Genomic DNA, 14,780 nt, shown 5'->3' with positions numbered 1-14,780 from the left:
CTTGGAAATGAGCCCTCTCCTGGTAGCTAGAAGGAATTGCCTTTTCAAAATAAAGGAACACTTTCCTAAACTAATGACATCTACTCAGAATCAGCTTTGGGTTGTTTCTGGGAGACACTGGATGATTACTGTTGGGGACCGTCCTTCCCCTGGGCCCTCTGTCACGCAGGCCTGCAGGTGCAGTGTGGCAATGAGCCTCAGCTCCCTAATCACACAGCCAACACTAATCTCAGAATCGCTGCTCCCATGTAGCATGGCACGGTAGGCACAGTCTCGGGGAAGGGGAAGTGAGGGGCAGCTTATTTTGTTTATTTTGGTGCCCAGATGACAATAAACAAAAAGTTAGTCAAACATTTTAATGCAGTTTTAATATAATTAAACATTCAGTTTAGCAGAGTTTAAGAACAAGACCTTGTTTTCCAATTTGGAGTCCCACTTGTCCAATTTGGAAGCTAGAGGGATCCGGCCTCAGCAGAGCTCTGTCCGGGGCAGGGGGAGCTGGCCCTGGTCGGGGTGGCAGTGCGCTGGCGCCAGGCTCCTCCTGTCTGCCTCAGATTTCTCATCAGAAGATGCAGAACGGCAGGGCGTAATTCTGTCGTCTGTCTGGTCCTGCCCTTACACTGTGCCACTCGGTGTCCAGTGATGTCCCTCTGCTCATGACTTTGACCCTCTGTGTATACTGGGGGATGAGCACTAAGAAGGGATTGCTTCAGTCTGCTCATTCCAGAACCTTGCCCAGAGTAGCTCTTGCATTCAAACTGCCACCCTTCAGTCCTTGAAAGCCTTGCTCTTGGTGAACCTGAGCTGCCAGCAAGGAATTTTGGGTGCACTTGGGTGCCAGTGAGCAAGTCAGAAGTCCTAGCTTGCTTTGCAGGCTGTTAAGGCTCTTTCTATTATGTCAGAACTTTGCAACAACTTTGGGGGGCAGCCCAGGCAGGGATTTTGGTTCTTGGTTGTACATTGCAGCTAAGTGAACTGAAGGTCAGAGCTTGTGAATGGTAGAATTGGGCTTTGGTCCTCCTGCATCTGTCTTCAGGCCATGAGTGTCCCCATTAACATAGGACTTACCTTCGTGCTTTGAGAGTATTTTAATCTGAGAAATGCTGTGACCATCTCTTTCTTGGTATCTGTTGGGGTTTAGTTCCTCAACAAACCTGGTAGAAACACGAGCCTGACCTCCGGAGTGATGGGCGCAAGGATTCCCAAACAACCAAGAAGGAAGATGATATAAGGTTGTATTGTGGTTTTGTGCTCAGTATTCTGTCCTAGGTCAGATCCCAGCTCCACTCTGTGCTAGCACGTGGCGCTGGGCAGGTCAGGTACCATCTCTGGGTCTCATCTGCCCATGCGCAAAGTCAGTCACAGGGACTCATCTCCCAGGGTGTGGTGGTGTTAAATGGGATATTGTACATGGAGATGTGTGTAATAGCTGTGCCCACGGTCATCACCACTCAGAGCCAAAGGGCTGCTTAGAGGAGGACAGCCAAGGTCCTGCTGGCCTCGGGGAAGGGCTCTGCCGAGGACTCTTTTCTGCTTCTAGTGGGCGCTTCTCCTTCCTCATGCCCCCGAGACCCCACATGATGGCATGCCACCCCCTGAGAGAGCTGATTTGCTCTGCCAGTCAGGGGCAGCTCACTGTCACCCATTCTGCAGATAAGGAGCTGAAGGCACAGCCAGGACCAGAAGATCAGGGCAGATTTTACTCCTCTAAAGAGCTTAGGCACTGGTTGATTTAATAGGTTCATTTCATGGGAGAGAAACTGAGATGCAGAAATCACACATCTCACCCAGATCACCCAGTGTATGGGAAATAGAACCCACAGCCTCAGCCTTCTGGCCACTCTCTGTCCACTGAGGTGCCGTGTGGGATGTGTCTGGAATGAGCCCCGCTGACTGCATTTTGTCCACGTGTGACCCCAGGGTGGCTGCTGATGCCTTCTGGGTGAGAAGGGCAGCATGTGGGCCATGCCTGACGGCCCCCCTGATGGACAGCCTTCTTCATCCCCCTCCTCACCCCACCCCCGATGCAGAAACATGCAGGATGTCTGGAGGCCACTGAGAGATGGGAAACCCTGGGAAGCCAGCTCAGGACGACTTCCTGTGCCCTGTGGGCCAGTAGGAATGATTCAGGGACCAGTGAGATGCATGTGGTCCTGGGGACCGAGGAACCACCCCAATTTGGGGATGAATAATGTACAACCTAACGGTCTTGAAACCTGAGAGTGGCAGATGTGTTGGATTGTGAATGTCCTAAGTTTCCAAAATGTGTATTGGTCAGGGCTGCTCAGAGAAACAGAATCAATCAATCTATCTGTCTATCTATCTATCTATCCATCCATCCATCTGTCCATCTATCATCTATTTATCTATCTTATCTATCTTATCTATCTTATCTATCTATCTATCTATCTATCTAATCTATCTATCTATCTATCTATCTATCTATCTATCTATCTATCTATCTATCTATCTATCTATCTACCTAATCTATCTATCTATCTAATCTATCTATCTATCTATCTATCTATCTATCTATCTATCTATCTATCTATCTATCTATCTATCTATCTATCTATCTATCTAATCTATCCATCTTTCTATCTATCTATCTATCTATCTATCTATCTATCTATCTATCTATCTATCATGTATCTAATCTAGAGGAGGGAAGGAGAATGGGAATGAGAGATTGATTGACCTTAAGGAGTTGGCTCATGCAGTTGCTGCTGTTGCTGGCAATCTGAAATCTGCAGGGTGGGCCTTCAGGCTTGGGGTCTCGGAGTGGTTGATATCGCAGCTCCACCCAAAGGCTGTCTGGAGGCAGAATTCCTTCCCACTTGGTGCCCTCGAGAGGCTGGGAATTGAATTTGTGCTGTGATGCAGCCACTTGCTCGCTGAGACTCTGGGTTTGGTTTACAGCCTTCTCAGCCCACAGGCCGTGGACATAAGGCTCTTACAGGGCAGACGGAAACTCCTGGGTCTTTCTTTATGCAGCCCTTGGCTCAGGCGTTTGCATCCCTGAGCACATCCTTTTCTCCCCCACTTTGTCCGGCCTGATGGGGAGAACCAGCCAATCTGCTTATTCTCAGTTTGACAAGTACGTTCCAAGGTATCAAGTGCACAGTCAGCCCAACCTTTGCCTCTTAATGAGTATCCGCTCAGCGGTGATATGCTTCCGTGCACGTCTATTGCCTCTGGCATGTCACGGGCTCTCACCACTCTCTCTAGTACTGGAAATGGAGTCATTAGTGCCTTTTAATCAGATCTGATTAGAAAGACAATTCCGGAAACCCCAGAACCAGTTCAGAAAACTTTTGATTCTATTTCTCTAGAACCACTCTCAGGACCAAAGTCTGGCAGGTTTATCCCTGGATAACCTGCTGAGTTCTGGCCCTGGGCTGAGAGAAAAGGGAAAGTGTGTGTGTGTGTGTGTGCGCGCGTGTGTGTGTGTATGCATCCTAGTCAGTTTTTCATTGTGCTTTTGTGGCTGTGTTTTGAAATGCATATGCATGATTTTTCATTGTTTCTACTCGGAATTTGTCCTCTTACTTCTCGTTCATGGGAAATGACTAACTGTCAGGGCCGGGAGCTGTCAAACATTTCTAAACCCCAGCCTTCCATTTATTCTTCATGAATGCACTGAGGCCCCAGCCTGTTGTGAATAAACACCACCTCTGAGGTTCCCGGCCATCCGACAGCGCCTGCCAGGGGCTGGCTTGGGGTCACAGCCTTCAGTTTAGACTTTCTCTGGAGGAGAAAATAGTGAAGGTCTAACTGCCGCCAAGAAAGCGTCAGCAGTGTGTTGAGGAGAGTGCAGAAAGGCCAATTAAGCCTATTTCATGGTTTGTTATTGTTAGTGGTAATTATTTCTGGCATGCAGTTCAGTGTCTGCGGCCTGAGGAGGCCCAGAGGCTCATCCACAGCGCCCCTGGGGACATTGCTTATAAACCGGGGAGGCGGCCCCGGGGTGGTTGCAGGCCCTTGGTGCTGAGAGGCGGGGCCCACCTGGGGGTCCATCTCCCCTGGAGCTGGAGGATGGTTTAGCTCCTGCCCCGCCTCTGGGCTCTGAATCCAAGAGATAAATGCAAACGCAGCAAGGGCCTCTGGGTACCTTGGAATATGAGCGGCGCTGAGCAGAAGGCCCCACAGGGGGCCCCCCTCCTCCAAGTGCTCACGTCTTAGCTGGGCCCTGCTCCGGGAATCCTGGTTCAGCCAAGGCAGGCTCTGGTCAGCAGTGGCCTTGAAGCTCTGATCCACTTCTGGTTTTCCAGAGGCTGAAGGCCAAGTTCATTCCTTTGTGGTGAGGTGCGTGTCCCTGTGCAGAGAGAGAAGGGGCCCAGCCCCGTGTGCCAGTCCCCCGCCCCACTCTGAGATGTTTTTCAGAGCAAGGTGAAGGCCGCAGTCAAGGGCACTCACACTTACTGGGCTCAGGACGTGTCCCAGGAGCCAGCCCCTCCTTGTGTGCACACTGCTAAAGGCAGGACCGAAGAGCAGGTTCAGGGAGGGGATGAGCAACAGTGAGTGACAGGATGATCAGGAAAATACTGTCCTTGCCCAAGGCTTGTCGCAGATGGTCGGTCATGTTGATTTCTCTGAGCAGCTCTGTTCTCGTGAACTTTTTCATGTCGACAAAACCAGGAGAAGCTTGGGGTTATGGAGTCTTTGTTCTCCTAATGATTTGCCCAAAGCTTGCCTGGCTGCTCAGACAGTAGCTAGTGGGGTCCCCTAGACATGTCTGGGTCAGAGAGCTACCCTCGGCTCAGCCAGCCTGGCTGGTGCTGGAACCACAGCTGGGGGCCCCGGTCCTGTGAGAGCCGTGGGCCCAGCGCTGGGTACCTGCTCAGCCATTTGCATTTCATAAGCAGCCTCAGGCTGGGAGGAGATGAGCAGCTTGGACAGCTGCCCACCCAGCTCCTCAGACCAAGTCCTGCTGGGGAGGTTTGAGTGGGTCAGGTACCCAGACTTCCAGGGCATCTGGACATTGGCCCTTTTCTTCCTGGGGACTTCATTCTGGGTGAGGCCCCCTTTGGGCTCTCGCGCCCTGCCTCCTGCCCGGGGAGGTGCTGGTTTCCTAGGGTGAGTGGCCTGCGGGCCCTCCTCCTGCTCTGTCCTGGCTAAACGGCAGCTCCCGTAAATTCCTGAGGCTGGAGGGGGCAGCTTGGCGGAGCCGTTGCTCGGCGCGGCCGACTGCAGCGGAGAGTGTCCTGTATACTAGCCAGAGATAAGTCCTTAGAAAAGGCTGTGGCGCAGAAAGGACACACATTCCTGAGTGAGATGGGTTTGGCCTGGAGGGCGGTGTGTGTGGAGGGAAGGGAACCCCTTGGCAGGTCCTCCATGTGGGGGTCAGCCTTGTGGTAGGTGGAGATGGGAGGTAAATTCCCAGGGGTGGGAAGGCTGGTCTGAGATCAAGGTCCAGCTCTGATGCCTTCAGTTAATAAAATATCACACCCTTCTGTCAATTGAACCCACTTTTATTGAGTGCCTACTATGTGCTGGCAGATTCATTTTCTCCAGAGTATCTCCATCTAGTGGGGAATCAAAAAATTCAAGACTGAGGGATTATTGGATTCTTAGAGTACAGATGTAATTGGGTTTTGGAGATGTAATTAAGGGCAAGAGATCACCTTTGGCCTGGATAATTAAGGGCAAGAGATGCTTCACTAAGGAACTTGTTTCTGTTCTTGAAGGCAGAGGGGCTCCTTAAGACGATTTCATGCAAGAGAATAGCACGGGAAGATTATGTTTTAGGAAGATCACTCTGGCAGTGCCACGGAGCATGAGTGGAGAGGTGGGATGAAGCCTGGGAAAGCAAGACTAGATCTAACCTCTGATGGGGAAGCTCTGACAGAATAAGCTGGGGAGAAATGACAGCCACCTAACGTAAGGGAATGTGGAGGGTAAATGAAAGGATGTATACACGGCTTTAAGCTTTGGCATCGAAGGGTGTAAACAGTCGCAGTGTTCTGGCTTCTACCTGCATGAATAGAGAGGAGGACGTGATTTGAGCATCAGAGAATTGACATTCTTGGAACAGTGTATCGAGTTGGACTAGGCCTCCAGAAACTCTGAAATCTCATTATTGCAATGGTACAAAGTCCTTTATTTCTCACTCTTACCAAGCTGGCTGTGAATCCGGTGGCCCCCAAGGACAGCAGCCTTCAGGTGGGGTCTCGGGTCCAGGCTGGCACGGGGGCAGATCCAGAGGGCTGTGTTCTTGCTCTGAAATGCTTCATCCCACTGATGTGATGTCTGATTTCCTCTCTCAGTCCATTAGCCCGAACTAGACAGCTTGAGGAGGGCTGGGAAATGCGGGGAGAGCAGGAGACGCTTTGGTGAGCAGCAAGGTTCAGCTTGAGGTGCCGTGGGTCATCCATCCTGGAATAAGAGCGTAGACACTCCTGGGTCTGGGTGCTTGAATGCAGTCTGAACTGGAGATTGTTAATAGATTTGGGGACCAGCAGTACAGGAGGAGGAAGGCATGCAGTCGCCCAGGCAGAGTGTGTTGAGTTAGAAGAACGGGGCCAGGGTGAAGTCTCAGGGAGCACGTGCCAGATGGTGACTGTGCCTGGCAGGGGTGTCTGACCAGCATCAGTTTCCTCACCATGAGAGGATGCCAGCGCATCTCTCCAGGCAGTCTCCGCCAGGCAGGTGGTGACTTCTGGCAGGGTGGCCTCCTCCTCCCCTCGTTGCGCTGCGCTCAGCTCTGTTCTGTTTGGCAGGAACCGTGGTGTATGGTGAGCCCATCACCGCCAGCCTGGGGACTGATGGCTCCCACTACTGGAGCAAGAACTGGGCTAAGGCCGCGGCGTTTGTCACCTCCCCGCCCCTGAGCCCCGACCCGGCCACTCCGGACTTTCTGAACTCCTTGCTGTCCTGGTGAGTCCTGTGACTGGTCCACACTCTGCATTCTCAGTCTGCCCTCAGGCCAGGCTGACCTGGCAGGTCACAGCGTGGTGGGCAAAAGTGGTCTCGCAGGCGGAGACCTTGCTCCCCAAGCTTGGTCACTAGATGGGAATGCGGTTGTCACTCCGACGTCCTTCAGGGAGGATTCCAGATACACAGCCAGGCCGTCGTGACTGTCAGCCGTAAGGAATGATTGAGGCAGCAGAAGCGTTCCACTGGGGTGCATGTCCCCCCTAAAGCACCTCAGGAGGTCAGTTCAGATGCCTAGTGTTTCACGAAGCTTCAATACCAGGTCATCACATCTTCCTGCATTTCCTGACTCCTGAGCCGAGGATGGGCTGTTAAGCACCTTTCAGTGATCTGGCACTTGAAGGACGATTCGAAGTCCAAGATGAGTTCAAAACCAGTCATGTGTTTTCTTTCCAGTGGAGATCTGCAGGTCACAGGCAGCGCCCACTGTACTTTCAACACGGCCCAGAAGGCTGTCGGGAAGGACAACTTCACCCTGATCCCCGAGGGCACCAACGGCACCGAGGAGCGGATGTCCATCATCTGGGATAAGGCCGTGGTAGGAGCAGGGTCCCCTGGCGGGCTGGTCTGCGCACCCCCCTTCCCCCCCTCGTGTCGGGGCCGTGGCTCTCGTGCGGGCCTGACGTGGCAGCTGATAGAAGTTGGTACTTGTATGATAGTATTTCCTAGGCTTGGAAATCCAAGACCTCCCTGTAGGTCATTTCCTCCTAGATGTTACATATGTATTTCATATCATTGGCATCTGTGGATCAGTGGAGAGTGGGGAAAAAAAGTCTTTAAAATATGACTGATTTGATCAGCCAGGAAAAAGCTTCCTTAGCAACCTGGTGCCCCGCCTTTCTCAGTTAGTCTTCTGTTCTTGGAAATGGACTCAGTTTCCTGTCCTTTAGGCCTCTCTGGGCTTAAGCGTATTTCTATCCACTGCAGGCTTCTGACAGGCCTGTTTTGAACAAGGACCTCTGGGCTTTTTCATTTCCAATGTCTTAAAAGAAAGAACAGGATTTCTGTTAATGAATTTCTTAGATTATGAAAATGATGTATCCTAAATCCAAAAAGAATAAGGAAGTAAGTAAAAATCACTCATAGCACCATCTTTAAGATAAAACTACGCTTAACGTTTTGGTAAATGTCTTCCCAATTTTTGCTAGTGTAAGCGTGCTCTTCTCTGTATATTACAGTGTGTGTGTGTGTGTGTGTGTGTGTGTGTGTGTGTGTATAAATAACATTGGCATCATACATACTATTTTGTGGCTTGTTTTATTATACAATAATATATCATGAATAAGTTTCCACATCCTTAAATATGCTTGAAAAATTTGGCTTTAACTATAATTTATTTGTAACTCTTGGAACATTTGGGTTGTTTCTTATTCTCTTATTGGGATATACATCCTTGCAAACACATCCTTAGGCACATCTTTCATTAGGCCTGTAGGGGAAATTTCTAAAAGTGGTATTGCTGGGTCAAAAGGTGTATGTATATTTTAAGGCTTTTGCTATATATTGTCAAAGTTCTTTCCAGAAACTACACTAATTTGTATGCTGCAAGCAGTGCATACATTCCCAGTTTTTTCTACCAGGTCCAAACTACTGTTACCAACAAACCCAGATGTATTGCTATTTGGTGAATTTCTGTCTTACATTTAATCTCTTCAATTGCTGATAAGAGTGAAATTTTTTTTTTAAATACGATTATTGGCCATGTACCAGCTCATTTCCTTTGGCCATTTTTCTGTTAGCTTTAGAGTATGTTTCCTAACTCAGAGATACACAGTCATTTCCTCAAATCCTGCATTTAAAGGAAAGGGGAGCACAAGTGGTGGAGACGGGAAAGTGCAGGGAGGGACGTGAGGAAACGTGATTGGCACCTGTGCTATGCAAAGCCAGACACGAGGCTGTGACTTGTCAGTTGTCTGGACTCACAGCCGAAGTCTGTCTTTATTTTTTAAAAGAACAGCCATTCAAGCCACTTGATGTTTCCTGGAGAGACATTGCAGCTCCTTCAACTTTCTTTTTAACTTTTCATGTTGAAATAATTAGTTTCAGATACAGTTGCAAAGATAGGACAGAGAGGTCCTGTGAACCCTTCACCCAGTTCCCCCGGGGTTGCATCTTCCATATCAAAACCCAGAAGTCAACAGTGGTGTGTGCGTGCAGAGTCTGTGTCATTTTGTCATGAGTAGATGTACGTGATAACCACCACAGTCAAGACACAGGTTTCCTCTACCACCACAGAGCCCGGCTTTGCACTGCCCCTTTATGGGCACGGCTACCCCACCTCTGGGCTGTTCTCTGTCTCTGTAACGTGGTTATTTTGAGAATGTGATATAAATGAAATCAGATGGTGTGTAACATTTTGCGATTGGATTTTCCCTCAGCATAATGTTATCATTCATATGGGTTGTGTGTGTATCAAAAGTGTGTTCCTTTAGGGCTAAGTCGTCCCCTTCCTGCTTCTTAACCTGCTTTTGGTGTGTGTGCATGTGTGGTCCTCCTCAGGTAACCGGGAAGATGGACGAGAACCAATTCGTAGCCGTGACCAGCACCAATGCAGCCAAAGTCTTCAACCTGTACCCCCGGAAAGGCCGCATTGCCGTGGGGTCTGACGCCGACCTGGTCATCTGGGACCCTGACAGCGTTAAAACCATCTCCGCCAAGACCCACAACAGCGTGAGTCCCGTTGCCTGTGCGGACCTGTTCCACCTGCGTCACTGTCACCGAAGGAGACTGAGGCACACAGAGTCCCCAGGATTTATGAAAAGAACTTACTCTGATAGAAACTAACTTTTCCCCAGGATATATTATAACTTGGCAGTTTGCTGAGAAAAAAATAGCTATTTCCCTTTCTTTAGTGAGGTCAGCAAGCCTGTCACTCTTTTCATTTTGGAGTATCACAGCCTCTCCATAGATAGAGGGTGTCTATCTATAAACCTTCAGAGCCTCCTGACTCATGCCAGGACATCAAAAGCTTCTAGAAGTCAGGCAGCACCGTGTTTCAATAGTTGGGCGCAGCACCTCTCTGGCAGTGCTTTCTGCCAGGGAATTAACTAGAACATTCCAGTATTCGCCCCTGAGGTATATTCCACTTACATTCTTTTAAGCCACTGCTTTCTCGTGTCAGTGTTGTCATACAGAAACTAAAATGACTGGTGCTTTTATGGTACTAATGGAATTAATTGACTGGCTTCTTGAAGAAATACCCCCCAGCTGATGTACTGATATGATTTTAGGGTATCTCTTGCCTCTCAGTCTAGACTGCAGAGCTTGGGGATGGCCTGTCTTGTTAATGAGACCCTGGGCAAGTGACTTTATTGTCATATCAGGCTCCTCAGCAGAGAATGAGGGGCTTAGATGAGGTCTCTGAGTGTCCTGTGCTTCTGTGAGGTCCGGGGGCATTGGGCAGAGGCGTTAGATACCATTGTTCTTCCGAGAAAAATGTGTGTGTGTATAAAATGCTGAAAGAACATGGACAAAGGGAGAGGGTTGGGAACGAAGAGGGCAGAGGTCAGAAGAGTTTTATCTCAGAAACTCGTAAGAAATTTTAAGTAAATTCTTAATGAATAAAAAGGATTCTAAATAAAGGTCTGGATTGAGAGCTGGCTCAATGGAGGATCTCATTCTAGACTGCCCTCACCAGAAGGCCTGGGCCGGCACCTCCCCCAGGTGCCACCACACCTCAGGGGCTGGCTTTGGCATCTCTCCAGGACAGCCCTGGGCGCCGGGCCCTATTCCAGTCCTCCCCCTTGTGGGCAGAGGCGCTTGGCTACGGGGCTCACCTCTAGCTTCTGCTGGCCCGTGTGGGCGCCGGGATGGTAGCAGCCCTCTGGGGAGGCTGCTCAGCAATCAGTATTTAGAGTTGACATTTTCCTCCTCCTGCACTGGCTGGCTTAGCCTCGCAGCATAGCCTTACGGCCACACGGGCTTGTAACTCGGGTCACAACCTCTTAGGGGCCCCAAAGGCCTCATATGGGCTGGGGTCCTAGGGTCCTGCCCAGTGAACCTACTGTTCATGTGCACTTAACCTTTCATTCGGCCTTCTCAATAAAGGGACAGGATTGTTATCCCAATTGGGAAGATAAATAAATGGCACCTTGTAGAGTTTAAGTGACCGGTCTGATGTTACACAGCTGTTTTGTGGTAGAGCCAGATGCCCAGGACTGACCACCCGCGCATGTTCCCTGCCAGATGGCACAGGCAGCCTGTTGGTCAGACGTAGGTGCATATGTGCTTCCCTCCCTTGTAGAGTCCCTTCCCCAACGGTAGCATGGAGGGTGATGTGGACTCGCTCCTGAAGCTGTAGGTGACCCACCTAGGAGCTTGCCTTTGGAGTCGTTACCCTGGCAGAGGAGAGGAGGTGCAGAAACAATTCGAGAAGACAGATTCTGCCATTCACCCATTTCCCCAGAACCTCTCCAGACATCCCTGTGTTTACCTCCAGGCATCTGCACGTCAGAAACATAGGCACTCAAAAGGAAAAGCCTCTTTTCCGTCCTCACCTGTTTGAAAGAGCTCCCACACACGAAGAATGCCTGTGCAGCGTTAATCATCTGGGAGAATACAAATAGGAGGCTTTCCCTGTGTGATCCAGTGTTTCCTTCCACGGGGCTAATTAGCTTTAATTGGGAGCATTTAGCTAACTATTCTTGACAGCCCTGCTGCTGAGCCTCTACTTGGATTTTCCAGGCATCCGGCCAGTTGAGTAGTTTTGGGGAACCCCTTGTGGGTGTAGGTTGAAGACCTGGTGAGCAGTGAAACCTCACTGCCTGTGGTTCAACAGAGTAGGTACGCAAAACCCTTAGCTGTGACCTGACCATTGGACTTGTGGATTTTAAGTCGCTTAGAGTCATGGGGGCGGTTCTTCCATCTTCTAGAAAATGGGAGATGGTCCAAAACTCCTCTAGGCATTTGTGATCAGTCATTTCCAGGCAGCTAAACTCAATAGATGCAACTTCTGGTGTCTTTGACACTTAAAAGCTTGCAGTCTTGTTGGGAAAGCTCAATAAAAAATGGACAGTGAGTGAGTGAGCATTTTTTAATACCTACTTTGTGGCAAGTAATAGGCTAGATGCTGTTCATTTCATTGCATCTAATTGTGGCATCTGTCCCACAAAGTGGGGCTTATCGCCTTATTGATGAGGAAGCTGAGACTCAGGAGTATAAGGGACTTGTGCAAAGTCACACAGCTGGCGTGTGGCCAAGCTGGGATACGAACCCAGGGCAGGTGGCACTGCGTCCATGGTTGTTGTCTCTGTTATCCCCATTGTGTGCCGGAGGAGCTTGCAGAATGGAGACAGCTGTGGGTAGGGCCAGCTGGATGCAGTGCACCCTTTCAAAGGTCATATCAGAGATGACAGAGCTCTGTCACGGTGACCAGCACAGGTCTGAGGCTTTATATGGTGTCAGGAGGGAGGCAGATGAAGAGACTGCAGTTCTCATCTGTTCAGAGTCATGCACTCAGCTCCGGGATGTCAGTAGGTCTAAGATGCCATCGATTTTAAGATATTCCATTAGTTTACGTACCACTGTGAGAGGACACACCCAGAGGACTCTAATAGGAGACTCCCTTAAAAATACACCACGCCACCAAGGGCCAGTTTAGGCTTAGTGGACGATGATTGAGAGGTCAGTCCAGCATGCAGAAAGTGGTGGCAAAAAGCCCTGTGTGCCTCGGCTTGTGGCGCTGGGTGCAGGGAGGGCAAAAATGTCTCCTCTGAAAGCTGGTGCTCATGCCTGTTGGTGGCCAAATTCCTGCTGCCAGCATGGCCCAGGAAACCCTCAGGCTGGGAATTTAATGTACAGTGGCCTCAGCGTGGGAATCCCCAGGCCAAATCCCGAATCCCCTGGAAGAACCGGGGTCAGTTTAGGCTGACGGCGAATGCACCCCTCCATCTGCCGTCAGACACAGTCTCATTTCCGGGCGGAGTGTCTTTGCATCGATGGAAGACAGTCGTAAGATGTGGGGGCAACACTGGCCCAGAATTGACGTATTGGGCCCCCTTTTCTCCCCAGGATGCCTCTCTGCCTCATTCCTTTGGTAGCTTCCACGTTATTCCTTTGAGTCTCAGAACAGTGCTGACGGCCCCTCATTGCTGTTTTCAGTCAATACCACTGTACTTCGACACCGTCTGTGAGCTGCCGAGCCAGCCCGCGGCTTCTCCACACTTGCCAGCCACTGCACTGAGCAGAAGTGTTCCCCTGAGCTGTGTGGCCCTGTGACAGCAAAGCCACAGTGCCGATCACCTGGCCTGAACTTATCTCCCCACAAGGCCGAGCTGCTTTTTATGTTTGGAGCTGCCTGTTAATCCTCCAGCCACAGCCGTCTGTGCGTGTGGGCAGGGCAGGCAGGGAGCAGCAGAAGCATCCTAGAATCTGGGGAGGTAGCCCTGGGTGAGCCCCAGCTATGGGAGGTGACTGCGACATGTGGGGTGACCGTTATGGCACCCACTGTCTTCCTTGCCTTGTTCTTCAAAGAAAAACTCATGTGTCCATAGAGACCCTGCCTATTTTCCAAGAGGAGCAGAGATACGTGACTCTTCACCCTGAAAGCTTGAAGCCTAAAGGAGAGCTGCATTGTTTGGGAAATTAAACCTTAAACACTTTATCAAAGGCATGTCTCTTAAGTTACCAGGCTTTCATTTAGGAGCTTGAATTCAACCACATTTCAAACACATGAGAAAGCCAGGCAAGCCAGTGGGAAACCCTGCCCTTGAATGGCCTGTTTCCGGTTGGAGAAGGCCTTTGGGTTTCAACCTGACTGGAGCTTGTTAGTGAAGATGAAGCCCCTGCTAATGCCAAGAATCATTTTTTTATGTTTGTGTAGCATTTACAAACTCTCCTACTTTTCCATACAATATTTCTGTTCAATTTTGTTTCCCCCAAACTTGTGAGAGGTAGGAAAAGATGATTTCGTATTCTAGACAGAGGAATTAAGACAGACATGAAGGGGCTTCTGGTTGCCAGTCAGGACAGGCACTCTGTCTCTGGGCCTTTCTTTGGTCCGTGTAGTGTTGGGCGGTGGGCGCTGCCAGGCTGAGGGGGTCTCACTGGAAGGGGGGGTGTGGGCTCTGAACTCTCCCACTCTCTCCTCTAGTCTCTCGAGTACAACATCTTCGAAGGCATGGAGTGCCGTGGCTCCCCTCTGGTGGTCATCAGCCAGGGCAAGATTGTCCTCGAGGACGGCACCCTTCATGTCACCGAAGGCTCTGGACGCTACATCCCCCGGAAGCCCTTCCCTGATTTTGTTTACAAGCGTATCAAGGCGAGGAGCCGAGTGAGTAGCTCCAAACTTACGCAGTTGTTCTTATCATGGATTAAGTTCGGTTCCAAAAACAGTGACTGAGCTCTTTGAGTCAGAATATCAAGATGAGTATGGCGGGGTTCAGGGATAAGAGAAACAAGGTCTTTTTATTCCTGGAGGTCAGAATACCAGCATAGGGGTCAGATGTGTCCACAGCTGGCCAGGATGAATTCAGAGTGATAGGTGCTTGTGATGAGATATGTGGTGAGGTCCAGAGGAGGGAATCATGGTTGTAGAGTCATGGGGTTAAGTGTCATGGGGAGAGGGCATTTTGGTTTGGGTTTTGAAGGTTAAGTAGGAGTTTGGTAAGTTTGATAAGTTTGATAAGGATGAAGGATAAGTAGGAGTTTGAAAGGAGACAGAATTAGGTAGTGGGAATGTCATGAGCAGGAAGATGTACAGTGTATTCAGGACATGGTGAACAGTCTACAGCACTGGTGCTTGGGGACTGAGGCAGGGAATAGACAGAGATGTAAGGGAATCAAAGGGAGAGTGAAATTGTGAAGAAAGTTGGGGCCAGATCTCGCACATGAGACCAGATCCTGGTCAC

The 14,780-nt window shown here is 50.0% G+C and overlaps 1 protein-coding gene across 2 annotated transcripts in view; it reads left to right on the top strand.

The window, feature by feature from the left end:
- The window catches only part of DPYSL2 (dihydropyrimidinase like 2), a 107,235-nt gene that overhangs the window by 87,942 nt on the left and 4,513 nt on the right, over positions 1–14,780 (top strand). For both annotated transcript variants that reach the window (XM_036888778.2, XM_036888779.2), the window contains exons 9-12: positions 6,720–6,876; positions 7,330–7,471; positions 9,433–9,603; positions 14,024–14,203. In XM_036888778.2, the coding sequence (XP_036744673.1) occupies positions 6,720–6,876; positions 7,330–7,471; positions 9,433–9,603; positions 14,024–14,203 (650 nt within the window). The remainder of the gene's footprint in view (positions 1–6,719; positions 6,877–7,329; positions 7,472–9,432; positions 9,604–14,023; positions 14,204–14,780) is intronic.

This window comes from Manis pentadactyla, chromosome 1, assembly GCF_030020395.1.
Source record: "Manis pentadactyla isolate mManPen7 chromosome 1, mManPen7.hap1, whole genome shotgun sequence".
NCBI lineage: Eukaryota > Metazoa > Chordata > Mammalia > Pholidota > Manidae > Manis > Manis pentadactyla.
The sequence above is the reverse complement of the archived record's forward strand: the minus strand, read 5'-3'. Positions and strand labels throughout refer to the sequence as shown.